The sequence below is a fragment of the Miniopterus natalensis genome, chromosome 13 (assembly GCF_054644295.1).
Source record: "Miniopterus natalensis isolate mMinNat1 chromosome 13, mMinNat1.hap1, whole genome shotgun sequence".
NCBI classification, from domain to species: Eukaryota; Metazoa; Chordata; class Mammalia; order Chiroptera; family Miniopteridae; genus Miniopterus; species Miniopterus natalensis.
In genome coordinates, this window is record NC_142093.1 from 32,284,202 (window position 1) to 32,303,475 (window position 19,274).

Genomic DNA, 19,274 nt, shown 5'->3' on the forward strand with positions numbered 1-19,274 from the left:
TTTAATCAGTGGACTCACCTCTATCTAAAACTAAGATCAAATTGTAGGTGTAATTGTTCATCGCCAATGCTAACAAGAGTGAAGATACAAACAGAAACTCATTGTGAGTGACCAAAGGTCCCCAGGTATCCCCTTCATCAACAGGCCTGCTCCAGGCTCCCACTGGGAATTCCCTGGCGGGCCCAATTCAATTCTGAATAACAGGCTGCCAACCCTATCTGGAAAAGGGTGTGCAAGGCGCCTTCTCACCTCTTTTACAGAAGTTTAAACCTGATCATCTCACCTTTAGTGGATATAATTTGTTGTTGAGCACTCTAAGAACCTGGTATTTTATCTTTCTAAAGAGATCAAAAAGGAGAAAGGAGGGCAGCAGAGGGAGCGAGCCTAGTGCGTGTGCTCAGCCCACTGGCTCAGAGCAGCAACCTGCTCAGGTACAGCTTCCAGCGGCATTGCATCAGATCCTCTCCGATCAGTCTCCAGGGTGAACCCAGAGATGAAACACTCCGGCTCCCTGTCTGCAAACTTCTCGTTCGCCAGTTCTTGGCAGCTTATTTTTCCAAGTGTTTTGTTTCAGGAAACGTGTGTATTTTTCTTTGTATGTTTTGTGGATTTACCACAACTGGTTCTGACAGCTGTTGATTCTGTTAAATGAACACATTATAAAAATCCTCTTTAAAACCTCAACCAACAGTGGACTCAAAAATAATGGTAAAATATTTTAATAGAGTTCCAGTTGAGAGTTGGTAAAAGAAAAAAAAAATACAAATGAAGGTACAGAAGTCCTTCAAGTCAGCACAAGATTTAAACTGAATGTGTGTGCGTGTGCGCGTGTGTGTTTAATGGAGTAAGAGGGGTGTTGCAAATCACCACAAATATTTACACTGTACACCCTTTGTTCAAATCACATACTTTTAACAGGAGAAGCTGGAACTGTGGCTATTTAAAATTTTAAATATTCAAACGCCTGTAATTAACCATATGAAACAAATTATGTCGCATTTCTCCATACCAGCACATGCAAAAAAATTCTGGTAGTGGATGGGGAGGTGGCAGAGTTGGGGAGACAACTCCAAGAGAGGAGGAAAGGATGATGTTTTCATTTTGCTATAGATCAAAGAACAAGAATGGGAACTGTGGCATATCGAGCATTTTTACATTGCTGTCTTTCACACTGGGCTATCTAAGTTTACACAATTCCCCAGACTAGCTGCATATTAAGCTGGCTGTGTACAGCTTTATTATGGTGCGGTGGTGGAAGAAGCATTAATATTCCAGCTCCGCATCTGACAGGGCATTTACATGCGCCCATCTGAGCGGCACCTGAGAGCTCCTCCAAGGTGCAGTCACTGTGTGCCTATTGTAAAGGCAAATGAAGCTCACCTATTCCCTGCTGGGGTCAGAAGTGACCTCACCACCCCCCTTGCCTTAAAATCCTTCCCTTGCCAACCTAACTCAATGCCATCGCAGAATGACGAATGAGCTCAGAAATAGACCCCAAGTTACGAACCCTGCTAAGAACAGCAAAAGCCTTTGCTGAAATGTTTTAAAAATGCATGGGGAGTGCAGCTGGCCAGTAAAAATGCAGGAAGACAAATTCCAGTGAACCCAATATGGACTACGTTACATTCTAAAACTGATTAGAAATACAGTCTGATGTTTACTGGCTTCAAATTGAGTTTGGCATCAAGCATACCGGCTTTAATAATGCTGGCATTTTTTTTATTATTATTTTAAATCTGCCTCTGGTCTCCAGGAGCACATGTGGAGAGCTAAAGCATTCTTATTCGTCAGGTTACATTTCCTGGAAATTAAGTTTGTGACAGAAAATGACTCTAGTAGCAATAATATGGTTCATGCTCAAATTAATTAGGTCATTGTTGTAAAAACTACATGGCAAATTACAAAGGTAAATTTACTGATATTGGCCAGAGCTCTATACCCTGGAAGTAAAGGGGAGAAGCAGCTGAAGGATGCTGATCTACCTGGGCAGGAGGAAAGAACAGAGGAGGGAGTGATACAATGGCCAATTTTCTATTTGTATTACAAATAAAAAATACTAGTCATTATCCATTAAATTATATAGTCTGAACATATTTTATGAACTTTATTAATGTCCTCTAAATTGACACATAAAATAAAAACCTGCTTGACTTGAGATAATGTTAAAAATGGGCACTAAGTTTTAAAAAAAATTTTTTTAATCCCTATAATAACAACACTGCTGACATAACCATGACCCAAATGAAATCTGAACAAGCAGAAAGGTACTAAAGATCCTTGGTGATTAACTCTCTAGCTAAAAAAGTGGCAAGGTGCCAGGCCGGGTCCAGCTTGATGCTAAGTGCTTTTTATTGCACAAAGCTGGTACTACTGTCTGTAAAAACAGACTTGGGCTTGGGGTACATTTTGTCAAATGATTTCTTTGTGCAATAAAGGGAGTGAACAGACCAACCAAAGTAGATTAAATTAACATCGAATGACACAATCTCGTTGCATCTCCCTAGCTGTGCTACTTCGGTTAAATTTCAGATTTTCCCCCAAAGGAAAGGCAAACTTTCTTCCTTTCTCCCTGACTAATGTGGGAAGCCACCATTCATCTGTTCTCCTTTATTAAACACTTTCACTAAGAAATCGTGAAATTCTGAAAAATGCTGCCCTAGGATTTGCATGTTTGTTGTATACGCCAATCTAGTCCTCCCACATCAGTCAAACGACATTGACGCTGCAGTGTGAAATTAATGATTTTCCAGGACTCTAAAATGTGCCATTAATATGCATCCAACTCGCCTCTTCCCTGAGCTCAAGGTTTGCTGTCCTGACATTGCCTGCACGTTTCTACACCCAGTTGCATTTTTCCAGCCCATGGGCAGCTCCACAATTAAATGCCACAGTTACCAGGAGAAAAGGTGTGCAAAACAGATTTCAGATCCTTTAAAGTAAATCTCACAACTTAAAACACAACAAGGAATGGGGTGATTTAAGAAATTACAGCACTGTTTTTTTAAGCTTTCACAGAATAAACACAGAGAATGGGAGGAAAACTTTCTCCCTCTGCTCCTGTTCTTGAAGTGAATACATATTTGTGTTTCCAATAAAAGGCCATTTTTACATTAACTGTCTGTAACAGCAGGAGACAGAAAAACTAACACAATCGCCACATCACACACAGGATGATCTTCATATCACGTGGCCCTATTCTCAAAACTATTATTTATAAAAGACAACTAGGAAAATGCACAATACATCTTTTCTGTGTCACCAAAAGGATACTGTCTGGAGAACTTGGGATCTTTGGGATCTTCCACCTTTTAGATTTTTTTTTTCTTTTTGGCTTTCCGAAGTAAATTTAGCAGCCATGTGGGCCACTGTGTTTAATTAAGCTTTCAAAAGTCCTCTGACAATGCCAACAATTGTAAGACACTTCTGCGGCTCAATCATGCAATCACTGTGACAGTTCTATTTACAATTTGTCTTAGAAAGAGTTTCTCTGACATTGCACTTTGACAAAACATCCAAGCTGCCAGTTCACAACCTTTCTCTGTCTTATTTACAAATACAGCTTGTATATAGGACTCCCAGTCTCATGAACATGAGTATCCGGGTAGTGGCCTCACAAACGTAGGCTCCCAGGGAAAATCCTAGGTATTTAGTAGGAAACACTATTCTCTAGTCCATGGATGCTGAAGGTAAATGAAATATTAATCAGTATATTGGGGAGGGGTTGTTGTTTTTGTTGTTATTGTTGTTGAGCTGCCACACTAAAATTCACTTCAGCAGTAAGTAGTTTTTATTCAGAATCACACAAATAAAGAAAAATGAAAAATAAGGAGTCATAACAGTATACTGTAATTTACAGTCTCATTTACAATTACACTCTAAAGTATACAAGTACAGCCTGCAGTTCAGCCTGAGCTGGCAATGGGCACAAAGAGAAAAGGCAAGTTGATTTTCTAAATTCTGAAAAGTACATGATACTTGATTTACCCTTAAGTGACATGCTAATGTATTTCTGTTCTGAATGAGTAGTTCTCCCTTCATTAGAGTATCAGTCTTACATATTATTACCTAGATATGAGGTGTATTGTCTAGGCAAATAATTTTTAAATACTCTGATATAAATGTCTCTGTTCATGAGTGTAGGGAGAAAAAAAAAAAGGTACATGTAATAGTAGTAGACTTAACTAAATTTTGTAGAATTTGTCATATTTTCTCTCATTCTCTCAAAAAGCTAAGTTTATGATAGCCCAATCCTAATTTAAAGATTTCTATGTGTAATAAGTCAAAACCTCAAATCTGCTTCTGTGGGGAAATATTTTTTTTGGCCTTTTCTATAAGTGAACAGCAGTTTTACATTCACCAATCTCCAACGAATATTTCCCCCGTCATAAAAAATGAGACTAGAAAACATCGAACCCCTATTAAGAGCCCTGACTGCCAGTCAAAGGCTACTGATATCTCATGATGGATATTTGACACACACACTGATGTACTGGGCCCTGCACAGTATAACCTGCTCACTTCCAGTTAAATTAACACTATTTCAATGGTCTCAATGGGTCACAGTCACACAGTATTTTGATTCTTTGAATACAGTGAAAAAAGCAACCTGATCAACCTATATGTGTGTTATTAACACATGTACATGGACGAAGTGCTGGGCACATACCCATCTATTCACCAGGTAAAAATCATCCTTTCTAAAAAATACTCAGCTCTGAGAGGCCTATGTGCAGTCAAAATGCATACCATTTTACTGGTATTTGAAAGCCCCGAATTCTAAGCTTTATTTATCTCAGGAAGATCTGTCGCTGTTTTATTCCTGCTTCCTGCCTATAAAATGGCACAGAGCACACAGTGAGCTCAAATCCAACTTACATCACTTTAATAAAGCCTTTCCTACACGGTGCACTCAAATGACTACCTTTTATGTGGTTGCCAAACATATTCTTCTAGAGATTCATCAATATATCTCTTTCCTAATACAGAGCATTGCTTCTCCTTTCTTTTTGTGACGCGATTCAAATATCTACTGAATGATTACTCTTATTGTTTCCTTCCTCACCAGGAAAAGAAAAGCAGACTTGGAAGTGTGAAGACGTGCTTGAGAGAAATGGGCTGGGAGTACACAGCCGTCTTCCAGAACTTCGCTTCAGAGGCACCTGAGGGCCAGGGCATCTTAATTTATGTGCAATAGTAGAATGTTAATTTCACCATAGGAAACTCTTAATTCATTACCGTGAATTATGAGAAGTCGTGATGCTAGTTACTGACATCTCGCTTTGAGATGTGACCATGCTATTTATGTTCAGCCAATTCCAGGGTGGGAACAGGTGATTAAACACAATGAAAGGAATCAAGGCTCTGTAATTATTCGTGCATGCAAGGTTTACCTCACCTGGGTCGAAGCACTTGCGCACCCGTCATCTTAGTGAAATTATTTCATATTGGCCCTATAAAACATATTTTAAATTGCCCTTTTTTTTTTGCTTCTTTGGCTCTGTTATTGTACTAGTTCTTTAAAAAAATAATAATAGAACCTTTATGACAACTAGAGAGTTAAGGAAAATATATTTTCTTTCCCTGCATAGATTCACAACTGTAACACCAAAAAGCCTTTACTACAGAGCCTTCCCTCAGCGTTTAGATTCCTCCTCTAAGTACAGAAGCACAGAATTTTCGAGCTGGTTAATCCGAGACTGAATAACCTATCTGGGACCTCAGTAAGAAGTGTGGTTTTAATTCTTGCTTGACAGACACTGTGTTTTGTCTTTTAAACGGGCAGCTCGATATGTAAATACGATGTTACATCACGCAAGTGTTACTCCATATTTGGTGATTTAGAAAGGCTTTGGATCTCCGAAGATGACAAATCCCCTTCCGCTTGCTCTTGCTTCATTAATCATGCCTTACACTTCTGTTCATTTTCCTTCCAGTCACAAGACAGCACATGGAAATGGTCATTGCCATATCCTACTGGGGGTGGGGGGGAAGGGGGGATAGGATCTCAACCTACACGTCACAAAAGCTCAATGTGGTGGATTCGAAAAAAATATTTTGTAAACGCAGCTTCCCTGGGAGCAGATTTCTCATTTCACTAAAGGAAAAGTATCTGAATACTATCACAGGAAGCATTTAAAAAGAAAGAAATGCCACATTTGATTTAATGATCAGTTTCCAAAGGGGGAGAGAAGAAATAATATGACATTTAATCCCCTCTGGACCACTGACCTACTACAGTTCAACTTTGTGGTCAAACTAGGTCAGAGAGACAAGTTTCAGTGAATCAATTGATTATATGCACTATTTTTCCTAAAACTGAGCAAATCTCTTGTCTTGGGGAGAGGGGACAGGGGAAAACAGAGGAAAGTGATCCACCGACAGGCAAGCCGTTCTTGTCACCACAGAATCTGCATGCAGTTTGTCTTATGTGTTAAATCACTGTTGTTTCACAAAAATAAATGCTTTAAGGGCCACTATATAGTGTTGCTGTTTATCACTTAGAGTAGGGATTCAAGTCCCTCCGCTAGCTGTTAATTCCTTTTCCCTTGAGCTGCTGAGAAACCCATACACCTAGCTACCTCTCTGCTAAAATTAGCCAAAGGAAGAAGAGCTGTTGAATGTATTGTATGTATTTTTCCGAGAAAATTTTTACATTGTATTAGAGCAGAAACAGTGGAAGTCTGGACTGGACATTTGTAAGGGTGACATGTGGTTGTGTAAACCACAAACAAAATCAAGATACATCTGTCAAAACCACATCAGAGACAAGAGAGAGCACAGAGAAGCATTTATCATTTAGCTGAGGAGGCAGGCTGCAGGGAGCAGCCGTTCCTGTCAAACCAACCTTTTGAAATTTCCAACATGCCCTTAAACTTTTCGAGTAAGCATGTCTGTGCGCTTCAGCAACTGCCCTCTCTACTCTGGCCTGGCCAGTCGAAAATGGCATCTTAAAGTCAAGGTCATGGTGTCATCCCACCACGGGGCTGTGTTTAATTACAGCCCCATACGGGCTGACAGCCAATATGGATCCAAGGCTAGCCCTGAAGCTCAGTTAACTCTTTCCAACCCCTCCAAATGCCTGCCAGCCCAGGCCACTTCATGGAAGCCTGGAGAACTAGCTGCATCCCTCGGGAGACCTGACCAAGTGTTCTGACTCAAACAGGTCACTGGCCAAACGACAAATGCCTATATGGCCACTTTGTCTCTGACTTGTTCCCTCGAGCTAGAAATGGACATTGGAAACTGGGCTAGGTGTAGTAAGGATCAACACTTAAAAACAAGAAGGGAAGAAAGAAGGAAAGAAATTCAGACTCAGCAGATCCAGAGAGAGGGTATCAGGTGTGCGTACCTATTCCGCCTACATCTGACTCGGTGCAGTGGAAAATATTTATTTTTATATTGTGTTCTGGATGTCAGCAATTGGAATGATTATCTTAACATTACAGGCTGTCATGGACAATCACATGGAGAAATACAGAAAGCACCCCACCACTCCTCAGTGCTTGGCTACAGCACCTCTGAAAATGAAAAGAAAACATGCAAACAGCTTTTTTCCTTGCTTTTCATTTACCTGCTATGTGTTCCTGTTTGGGGCAAATTCCTCTAGATGACGTTGATAAACAATCGTCATCCTCTGGCGTGACCTGGATGCCAACCTCCACGGGATTGGATGCTTTTTTCATCTCGATTGGTGAAGGGGAAGGTGGCTTATCCACAGCTTTTTCTAAGCAGAGGCTGCCATTGCATTGTTTCCGTTTGTGCTCGATAAAAATAAGAATGTCCCCCAATGGGAAGTTCATCTGGCACTGCCCACACGTGAGGAGGTCATGGTCCCCTTCTGGAGCTCCCAAAGGGCCGTGGTCTGGTTCATCATCTGTAATAATGGCTTCAAGAGGTTCGGCTGTGGTTGGAGAAACAAAAGCACAATTATCAGAAAGCCAGAAAGGAGAGAAAAGAGGAAAATACATTATCAACCCCATCCCATCCCACATTAAATAAAGTGTTTCCAGGCTCCTCCATATAATCCCCAGAAAATGTAAACACCTAAAATGTACTAAGCTGTGGAGGTGGTCAGCAAGAAAGCAAATTTATCAATGAGGCAAGTCATCATATAGTTAAAGAAATCATCATATACTGAAAGTCTAACTTGAAAAACTCCAGAAATGCGTGCACACGCACACATGCACACGCGTACACGCGCGCACGCACACACACACTACAAATGCGTCTGGTTTGTGAGTTTGGGAAGAATGTGACTGTTAAATAAAGTTAATGCAGGGGACATAAAGAAAGCGTAAATAATAACTACCCCCCCAAGAAATTGTAAAAACATAGAATGAAACCAAGTTTCTTTTTTCCTACAGACTAAGTTATCTATTGTGCCAAAGAAAAAAAAGGAGAGGTGAATAAACAGAACCTTTGTGTGAATGTATATACTCCTAAGTTATACTGAGACATAACTTCATAAATTAGAGCTACTACATCACAGAAAATGTGCCACACGTACTCCGTCATAATAAGAAAACGACTGCATTCACCTGTGAAACAGATCTAAATAATAATCATAACGCAGCATAATTCACACTGCCAAAAACCTTTCTGATCTCACTCTCAGCAGTGCCACAAAATCAAAGAAATACCAAATTCACTGGCAATTCTTCCCAGACACATTAGCTAAATGGGATACTTTTGAGTACTTAAGAAAATAAGCCAATTAGTCATTTTTTCATTCTGAAGAAAGAAAGCCTAAAATATTCTAAACATGTTTGCACTTGGTGGCCTCCATCACATAAAAATCAGAATGGTCAAGCAAATGCCACATTTCAGAACAAGGCTGAGGAGTCCTTTCTTTAGACTTGAAATACTTTGCCTAATGTTGTCAAAGTTGACTAATTTTCTGAATGAGCTCTAAAACGCTTCATTATGGGACTATTTCTGCACACATAATCACCAGCGATGGTATAACGAGGTAGATATGTCTTTCATTCCTGTTTCCTTTTTTAAAAAAAACTTTGCACCAAAATACTCCAGCATCTATTTGAACAGTTTTTTTCATTGTTTAACCTTCCAAAGGGGAAAAGAGTGTTGGTAAGGCTCTGCTCCTGAAACCTTATGCTTACTCTATTAAAAAAAAAAAATCATAAAATACAAAACACATCCAGGATGCTGCCAGTTAATAAAACTGAAGCAGAAAATGTACAAGTCTTAAACAGTTAATCAGTCTGACCTTCTTTAGCAAGCTGCCAATTTCACATTTAATGAACTTAAAGCCACAGAGAATCAAAAAATAGATTTTAATTTGAGTGTAGAATATTGGAACAGATTTTGATAAAGTGCAAAAATCCAGTGAACTCAGGTTAAATTTATTTCAACCCTACCCAGGCTGAATATTGAGGGGGAAGATCTGGAGTAACTCCCAGATGTGCTGGGTGAAATAATATTAAGAGAGCCCTGCCTAGCTGCACCTGTGCTCAAGTAGGACATGTCATAATTTCTAGCCTCTGGTACTCCTCCTAATTTAACATAAGGTCACCACAGGAATATGAAGGTTATATTCCTACTAATAAAGACAGCAAGGTAAGCACTTATGTTTCCTTGCCCAATATACTGACCAAATGATAAATACAGAATACACATGAATACTTTTCAAATAAAAAGAGACAAACGGAAGTGCTTGTGCATTATGCCTCTATGTCATTTTTCTCCTATATTTGCTTTCATTTTGATCAAGTGAGGAACTGAATAGGGAAGTCATTCTCCCAGATCCCTGCTATTTGAATTAAGAGTTTTAAGTACACATTAACAAGTGTGATTTTTTGTTGTTTTTCAGCATCAACTACAAGTTCTGAGGTTTACAGACTGAAGAAAGATTCAGGGAAAATATTTTATCTTACTAAAGTTAGCAGTACGTAGACCCTTTGCAGAAAAACATTTTTTTTAAAGCTCCACCGTTAAGATTCTTTTTTTATTCCCAAGGCCTGACACACATTTCTGAAAGCGGAAATATTTAGGAGTAAATGGAAATATTCTCCTAGGTATCAAATAGTTAAAGGTAATGTGGTACAAAACAGACTTGGTTAAAGTCTTCTAAATGTAGTGACTGAACTGATTTACAATCAAAACCAGGAAATGAAGTGGTAATTCAGAGGTTGCTGATTACACCTCCACATTTCACCCAATTAATTTTATAGGAGGCAAAGTTCTTGAAAATAACAAGATGATCAAATGTACAGATATAAAACCTGTAACCTCAACATTTTCTATGCTCTTAACGTAAATTATTGCTAATTAACAAGAATTATATCCTAATGTATGAAATAACGTTTAACATTGGGCTCCCTGCAAAACATTTGGCTAGTGATGTTCAGAGAAATACCAAAACGTGTTCTTATTATTGCTGCTATATTATTAAAAAATCAGACGAAGTGGGGCACAAAGAAAATATGAAAATACAATTCTCTTGGTGTAGTCTGCTGATTTGCATTGACATCTTTTCTCAGTGGCAATCAACATTTCCTTTCTGGGCTTCAGATAATTTCTCTGTATTTTAATGCAAATTCCTCTTTCCCTAAAAATATTCCTAACCTCAGCCATTTTACCCCCTCCTTCCATTCAACTCCATCCCTCTTCGCCCCCACAATACCAACGTTTCTAAGCTCCGGCCTAAGCTCCGGCTACAAAGCGGGGAGTCCAGGATTGAAGTGGAAGGGAGTGGGCAAATAATCATAATAATTAGCCGCGAATTCTCTACAAGAGAAAGAAATAAAAAATAAAATGCTTCTGCGTTCAAACAGCAAGACAGACTGAAACGTCTCAATGCCCCAGCGGCTGACTGAGATCTCTTTCCTCTCTCTGCTGTTGCAAAGGAATAAATTTAAATTTAAAAAAAAAAAAAAAAAAGCCTTAGAAGAAATGTAGGGAATGGAATGAGCAAGGGAAACGAGGGCTGCTGGGGGAGGGGGAGGGGGAAAGAGATCTGCCTTCAAGTTTGCTTTCCAAGTCCTTCCCTTTGATTGTCTTAACAGGGTAAGGAAGCAAACCGAGACTGAAATGCCGAGAGGAAGAGCAAAGAAACAAAGCGACGGCCGGGGCGACGGGCCGGGGGCAGGGGGCCCGGCGGGGGCGGCCTGTGCGGAAAGTGAAGTTGGGTGCGGGGACTCCGAGGCACAAAGCGAGCGGCCGGCTGGCTGCAGGCTCCGGCCGCGCTCGCCGCGAACACGTGCAGCAGCGGCTGCCGGGCTGCGGGGCTGCGGGGCCGCGGGCTGCGGGGCCGGGGGCCGGGAAGCGGCGGGCGGCCAGGGGCCCCGACTGCCGCCTCCACGCCCATCCAGCTGAACCGCCGGATGACGAGGTTCCTCCGGCCAGCCAGTGAGGAGAAAAGGCACGTGAGGCTTAAAAATCTCGGCTGGTTAACCTGGTGCAGTCTCGGTATCACCGCACACACCTCAAGCGCGGCTCCGGAAATGCATTTTGTGTCCACAGGCTCACACTTTACTTTGGGAGGTCTCTGCAAATGCATTTCTCCCGCAATTCCGGACACCGATGGGCGCAGCGCGGCGGCGGCGGCGGCTATTCATTATTAATGACGCTGCTTGCCCGCATCATTATGATGATAACTATTACTATTGTTGTGATTTCGGGCTCCTAAGCGAGAGCTGCGGGAGGCGGGGGAGCCGGGGGCCGGGCTGCAGAGCCGCTCCGCGCGCCGGCGGCGGCCGCAGCGGTCCGAGCTTAGGGAAGGGGCGAGGAGGCGGAGGAAGTGAAGTGAGCCTGCAGACTAAGTGCAAACTTGCCCCGTCCCACCCGTCGGTCTCGCCCCGAAGCAGGAGAGCGCGCGCTCCCCTTTCCTTCCTACCAATAATGCCCGCCCCGAAAGAAAACGAGCGCTGCACCCCGCTCGGCTATCGGCGCCCGGGGGTGTCGACGCACCGGGGTGCATCTCCGCAGCCCTGGCCTGGAGCATTTTAAAAGTCAAAATGAAGAACAAAGACATAAGGGGTGATGGGGGGGAGAAATGGAATTCTGCCTAACCGCCCGTTTCCCCCACCCCCACCCCGACCCCCGTAAAGCTCTTCCCTCCCCGGCAGAGAAACGCAGAGCAGGGGGTGGGGGAGGCTTTGGTACAGGTTCAAGTTCGCTGAGCTTTCTTGATCTTGTTCTGCCTCCTAGCGACCGAAGGGCTCTCATTCAGCCCAAGAAGCGAAGGATGGGGGGGGGGGGTAATCCTGAAAATCCGAATGACTCCCGCCCCCTCTTCGCACCCTGTAAAAGGAGCGACCCCCACACCCCCTCCAAGCTGGTCCCATAACCTAAAGCCCGAACTGGAACGGGGGGGCGGGGGTTAACCCACCCAGGCAGGAGTACCCGAGGTGGACCCGGGATGGGGGGAGGGGGGTGCAGTCAGGACTGCAGGTCTCAGTTCGTCCTTTGAGCCCCCAATGCATCCTTCCAAAGAAGGGCCAGGCTTTCCCGACTCCTGCGAACACTGCCCTTCCTTCCCGCCGGTACCTGGCCGGGATGTAACTTCACACCGCCGCGCGCCGCGTCTGCTCCGCATCCGGCACAGCCGGGGGAGTGGGGGGCGGGGGAGAGCGGCGAGGGAGGGATGCGCGGGGGTGGGGAGAAGGGAGGGCCCCGCAACGTGCCGGGGCGGGGGAGCTTCCAAAGTGTGTGACAAGTTGCAGCGCCCAGTGAAAATTTCAATTCCCTGTGCGCACCCCCCACCCTTTTAAAAAATACAGAATTGGGTATAGGTGGGTCCTTTAAAATTGCATCAAAAATTAAAATAAGGGTCGTGAATGAGGAGGGGAAAGAGTGTGGGCCCTCTCACGCCTTTCTTTTCCTCATTGACAAACTTTTCTAAGTGCCCACTGCCAGCCTTTCCAGACTCACTCTTCTAGCCAGGAGACTGCCACCCACCCACCCCTTTATGGAGGCTCACAAGGGCACCCCCCCCCCATCCTGACTGAGCCAGGCCCGGGATACAAGGCAAGAACTCAATGGTGGGGTGCTCAAAGTCCCGGGATCCAGCACTCCCAGAACGCATATTCGAATACACTACTCCCCCGTCGACTCCCCCCACCCCCCCACCACCACCACCACCCCTACCTGGCTCGTCAGTGCTCGGGGGCTGGGGGGAGCTGAAGGCCAGACCCAGTGGGAGGGGGACAGGGAAAGCACGTGGTGACCTCCTCGCAGTCCAGAGCTGTGGACAAGAGACGCGGGGGGCGGGGAGGGGGGAGGCAGAACGCGCTTTTTCAGTTGCTTTGCTAAATAAAAATGCTTTGCAAAGCCGAGTTTCTCCCCAGCCGATTTCGAAGTCCGGTTGGCCGGGAGGAGGTCTGGGTATTGTGCCGGGGGCGAGAGGAGACTGTGGACCCCGCCGGCGCAGAGTCGCGGTTCGGCCTGCCGCAGTGCCGGCTGGCGAGCGCCCGGAGCCCGGTGGGCGATCCGGGCAGGGCGGGGGCGCGGCGAGGCTCGGCGAGGCCCGGGCGAGGCCCGGCCGCCGCCGCCGCCCGCTCCCAGGCTGCCGCGCCGCGCTCGGTCCTCTGTCTGTTTGTTGGCAGGAGGCTCCCGCACACGCGGTGCTTGTAAACATTCAGACACGAGATTTTTCCCAATCAAAATCCACTTCCACTTTTTTTGAAAATCTTCCAAAAAATAGTAAGAGGAGGGAGTTCCTCGCTCCCTCTCCGTGCCGCTAGCGCTCTAAGTTTGCAACTAAAGGGGTTTGGGGGAAGGGGTAATTGCAATTTTTCCCCCCCTCTATTTAAAGAGTGAGAGATTTTTTTTGCCGGGGGGGGGGGTCAAAGAGGAGAGCGTTTCAGAAAACGGCCGGCGGAGCGTCTGGCTTCTCTATTTGGGGGGCAGGAAATTTTGCGTTCTCTTTCCTTGTTTCATTTAATTTTTAACTAATTTTATTTTGCACGTTGTCTCGCCGCCTCCGAGGTTAGGCCGGGAGGGGCGGGCACCCGCGACCCGGGCGGCGGCGGCCCCGGCGCTCTCCCTCCCTCTGGAGCTCGCCCCCAGCCCCTGCTCCTGCCCTTCGGCGGCGGCGGCGCGGGCGGGCGGGCGAGCGCGAGGAGCCGGCACAAAAGGCGGCGGGACGAGCACCCACCTCGGGCCGGAACAAAAGGCGGCAGCGCGGACCGCGTCTCCGGTCCCTCCCGGTCGCCTGGCTCTCCGGCCACCGCGGCCCCTCTCCACACTCGGCAGACTCCAGAGCGCCGGGGGCCCGCTCCCACAATCCCACTTTCTCACTATTGTGGAGATGACTACTTTCTTCCCCTGTGCACACTTTACCGAGAGCGCGCCGCGGTCCGAGGGCCAGACTCACCTCTTTTCTCCCTGCGAATTGTTTTTTAGGCTTGGATTCCCTATCACCACCCCCTCCGGTTTTCCTTCCTTCGGTGAGTGGAAGCAGCCCCCCTTTCCCTCCCAGTTCCCTCCCCTAGGTTTTGCCTGAGAGTTGTTCGCATCCATACATAGAGCATTGTTCATTATTTTGCAAAATTGAAGGAGAAATCATTGCATTCCTTTTCGAAAAGCGAAATAAAGCGGCGGAAAGCAGGAAAGAGGAGGAGTCAATTTTTTGTAAAATTGAATAAAATAAAAAGGTGCGTACTGTCCCAAAAGTACATACGGCTACGGTGCGGGATGGAATGAGGGGTTTTTTCCTCCCTTTAATCTCTTTTATCCCGACTCTCGGAGGTTTTTCTTCTGAAAAATTTTTTAAATGCATGCACACCCCCCTCTCTCCCCCTCGCTCTCGCTTCTCGTCTGCGCGCTCTCGTGATTATTAATAATTATTATTACTATTATCGGGTTACTTACGCGAGAATTCCCGTTTGCTTAAGTGCTGGGGTTTGCCTTGCTTGCGGCGAGACATGGTGGGCTGCGGGGCGGGCGGCGGCGGTGGCGGCGGCGGGCGGACGACGGCTCGGTTCACATCGGGAGAGCCGGGTTAGAAAGGAGACTCCAGAGAAAATATCTTCATCAGTGGCTTTTGACATCCAAAATAAATTAGAAATAATACAAAGATGGCGCAGGGAAGATGAATTGTGGGAGAGCCGTCATGGCTTTTTTTTAAGCAAAAAAAAAAAAAGAGAGAGAGAGAGAGAGAGAGAGGAGAGAGAGAGGGAGAGAGAGAGAGATGAAAAAAATGGCAAAAGCCCCCCTGAGCTGCAAGTTCAAGTGCGGACGTGACGTCCCTGCGAACTTGAACGTCAGGAGTCTGGATGGACAGAGACACACAAAACATGGGCAGGGCGAGCAGGAGAGAAGGGGAGGAGGGAAGGGGAAGCTCACACCAATGGACACACATCAGGGGCTGGACATGAAAAAGAGACCAGGACAAGCCAATGGCCAGTGCGGGGCGGGGGAGGTGCGGGGCGGGGGGCTCCGCAGACGCCAGACGCGGCCCCCGGAGGAGGGGCAGGCGGAGGGGAGGGGGCGCTGGGGCCGCCGGCTCAGCAGTGGCCGCAGCTCGCGCTGAAGCGGCGGCGTGGCTGGGGGGATAAGAAAGGGGCGGAGGGGGTAGGGGTGGGGGTGGGGGGAGCAAGACGTGCTCCTTCCCCCACCCCCCGCACGTGCACCCCGAAACGAAAGATTTTTTTTTAAGCCGGAGTGTACCAGGAGGCTGCAGCTCGCGGCCGGGAAGCGCGGGCGGAGGGAAGCCAGGTAGAGTTGCTCCCGGACACTCTCCTCCGCGCGCACACCCACTTCCCCTCACCGCCGCCGCCGCGCTCGCTCCACGCGTGCGGACGCCCGCGGCCGAAGTGAAAGCCCTGAGCCCGCGGCTGCGCTCGAGAAACTTTGCCCAAGGAGAGAATAGCAAAGAAAAATCACCCGAAGTTGAGAACTAAGCCTCCAAGTTACAGCGACGCAGCGGGCGAGGGGAGGCAGGAGGGAGCGCGCGGCGAAGTGGAGTCCAGCCCAAGTTTGGAAGGTGGCAGGTCCGGAAGGGCAGCGCTGGGGCCTCCTGGAGCCCAGGCGGCCTGGAGAGAGGGGGCAAGGGCGAGGAAGGAGGTGCAGGCCCGGGCCGGAGAGTCGGGAGGGCGCCCCCAAGGCCGAGCCGGGGGGCCAGGGTACTGAGCGCCCCGACAAACGATTGGGTCTGTGTTCAACTAGAAGCACGGAGTAGAGGCTCCCAAGGGTCGCGGAAAGAGAGGCCGAGAAAAAAAAATATATATATACGAGGAGCCAAACTCGGGGCACGTTCAGGCCCCCGGAGGGGAGCGCACCAGGGCCTGGGGGCGAGGAAGGCGCCGAGGCGTCCACCTCTCCGAGCGGCCGTGGGCCAGAGGACAAAGCACGGGCAGTCCGGGGAGTTCCAGTCCCTGGGAACGTGCTCCTGGCGCCGCGGGCGGTCCAGGAACCAGGTCCCAGGGATGGACACACCCCCTCCCACTCCCGAGCAACTGCAAAAGCACAGAGGTACGAAAAGAAAACGTTTCTTACGGACAGAACACAACTATTCCTGTGTTGTTACCCGAGGAAAGAAAATGGGGAATGGAGAGAGAGCGACTGGCTCGCAGGAGCAGCGGGGAGGCCATGGCGGTGGGGTGACGGCCCCGGGTCAGCGCCGCGCTCCCCACGCCAAGGCGCCCCCCCTGGAGCCCGCAGCACTCCCTCTGGCCTTTCTGCAGACGTTCCCAGGAAATTAGGGAAGACCTGTTGGAAATAAACCCCTGTCTCTTTAATGCACACACGCGCGCGCGCGCGCACACACACACACACACACACACACACACACACATACACTTACACACGCTGCCGCTGTCAAAAAGCGGGCTTCACTCTGGCGTGGGATACTTTCAGTTTTTACGTAAAATGTACAGCAACAGCACCCCCTGCGATTGGAAAGTTTATTCGGAAACGTGCCTACAAAGTCCCCAGGCGTCTCCCGCCTCCCAGCCTCCCCGCCGGCTTGCGCCACCCTGCAGCCGCCGCCGCCGCCGCCGCGGAGGGGACCGCGCCGCAATCACAAATCCGAAGGGCAGGGGGCGAGGACAGGGGCTCGAGTCCGCGGGAGGCGCGGGGCGTGCGGGGTGGAGGCGGGTCGCCGTGGCCCGCGACTCTCCGAGCTGCAGGTGGACATGTGTGAGTGTGTCTGCAGAGCGGGGAGCCTCCTTTCCTCTCTTCCTAGCGGCTCCACAACCCCTCGTGGCTTCTCTTCCCCCTCCTCAGTCTCAGGGACGCCGTTTTCGTGAATTCGCCCACCAGGCGGGGGGCTTTATTGTTTTGAGCACGGGCCCGGGCTTGCAGGGGCGCACCCCACCTCCCAGGCGCTCGGGCAAGCGGTTGTTTATTCTTGTGTCGTCTTAGGAAAGTTTCAGACCTATGAGAAAATGACTGGCTCGCCTCGCTCAGCGAAGCTCCGGGTTCCTCTAAGGAAGAACAAGGGTGTTGATGCTCAGCATTAAGAGAGATGCGAGCTGGGCTGCATTTGTGCCAACGTGGTTTGTTGTTGTTTCTTTCCAGTTTGGCGCGGGGTGGGGGCGGGGGGGACTCAAATCCTGTTTGAGAAGCAGGAAGATTCACTTTCAGTGAAGCTCTGTAGCGTGTACGTTATACCATTTCCCCTTTTTCGTGAGTTCTTAGAGCAGGTCAGCACCTCTCTTCTACTACTGTCTGTTTTTTTTTTTTGTCGTGTTAAACCAGCCTTAGAGCAACCCAAAGAATGTCCTCACAGGGCGGTGGATGGGGGGGGGGGGGGAGCGGGGCTAGGAGAATAGTTGAATGAAGGTGGGGAGAGGGAAGAAGAAAGTGCAACTGGGAGGCCTTTGAATAATAAATAAAGTAAATAAAAGCCCCTTCAGGTAACAATAGTGAGTCAGATTCTTTCGGAACCGAGCTTTTCAAATTTAAATATTTTTCCCACCCATCCCTAAAAGTCCATATATAGAGGACTATAAATGAGAAAATGTGTTGTGGAAATATATATGTATGATTTATATATAATGGTGTGTATAAAGCTTTTCAGGGTTGGCTGCAGTGTAAAAAGTAATGACTTTATTACCTCTGAAAGGTTCTGTGGTTCACATTTAACAGTCTTCTGAATTATAATTCATTACACAATTGTGTGTTCTCTAAAACCGGGACCCTATCAGGGCCGCTATCTGTGGTTATTTCCAATAAATAACTGGCAACATTTTATTGATTTTCTTTTAAAAAAAAAAAAAAAAAAAAAAACATAGGAAATTAAGCACTTAGTTACAAGTAGGTCTGCTATGTTATTGCACTTGTTTCAGATTCTAGGGGGTTCCTTCCGAAACCACATCTTAAAACATACATTAAAAACCCAGTTTTGCAGCTGCTTTCCCTGGGTGCCAATGGAGAGGTAAGCAGCGACGTTTCCACCATTAACATATATTTAATTTTGCCCTCATAAAACACCCAGAGTGAAATAGGAACTGCCCTCTACTCCCGCCCCTCCCCCAGCCTGATTTCACCCAGTCCAGGAAACTAGAACTGTGCATGGGCGCGTCGGTCCCGGCTGGTCGCGGACCCCGACTCACGGAATCTCGCGCTCGCCCCAGCGAGTGCCGCCCCCTCCTTATTACAGCTGGTTGGCTGGATGCTCGCTAAAGCGCCCAAAAGGGGGGAGGGGGAGCGTGCGTGTGTGTGCGAAGAAATAAAAATGTGTTGTTTTAAGAGGTTTTAAAATATTACATAAGTATTGATTAGTGATGCAGGTGGTTTTGTAGAGGGGTGAAAGGTCACTTTAAATGGGCACACTTGGATACACAATAACTATATTTACCTTTCCAAAAGTGGCTTTTAGAAAGTAATCAATTATGACAACGTTAGAATTATTTTCTGACCGTTCAGTTAACTTCACTTGGAGCTGTAGAACCTTTTCTGATTCCACCAAGGGGGTAATGCCCTCCGTGGGCTCCTTCCCAAACCTCTGGTGACGACATTGCGTGTAAACTCCAGGCCAGCAGACGACCCCTCCCCTCCCCTCCGCCCCCTTTTTATCTTGCCCGCGGAGGAGACTCCCCAGGACTTCCTGCAGTATATATTCTGCCTCTGATCTCCCTACTTAATAGCCAAGTCCTGGTTTATGCTTTATAATGTGTTGACAAGTTTTCTAACAGACTTTCTGAAATAATGCACATATATTCACGTCGGTTAGAAACCCACCGTATTTTTAGAGTCGAGTAGATCTATACCCTAATGCAGTGAGAGAGTGTAAATCATAGAGGATTTCATAGTCCTTTCAGTAGTTTTCGGTATGAAGTATGAGCCGCGTGGCCTCCAGACGTAACCTT

At 47.1% G+C, this 19,274-nt stretch overlaps 1 protein-coding gene across 5 annotated transcripts in view; it reads right to left on the reverse strand.

Moving 5' to 3' along the window:
• The window catches only part of BCL11A (BCL11 transcription factor A), a 98,091-nt gene extending 82,739 nt beyond the window's left edge, over window positions 1-15,352 (reverse strand). For 4 of the 5 annotated variants that reach the window (XM_016201839.2, XM_016201835.2, XM_016201834.2 and 1 more), the window contains exons 1-2: window positions 14,833-15,000; window positions 7,571-7,900 (exon numbers count right to left, since the gene is read on the reverse strand). In XM_016201839.2, coding sequence (XP_016057325.1) covers window positions 7,571-7,900; window positions 14,833-14,887 — 385 coding nt within the window. In that variant the 5' untranslated portion in view covers window positions 14,888-15,000. Of the gene's footprint in view, window positions 1-7,570; window positions 7,901-14,832 lie in introns of all 5 variants that reach the window. The other variant, XM_016201836.2, reaches the window with a different exon arrangement.
• Window positions 15,353-19,274: the final 3,922 nt, after the last annotated feature.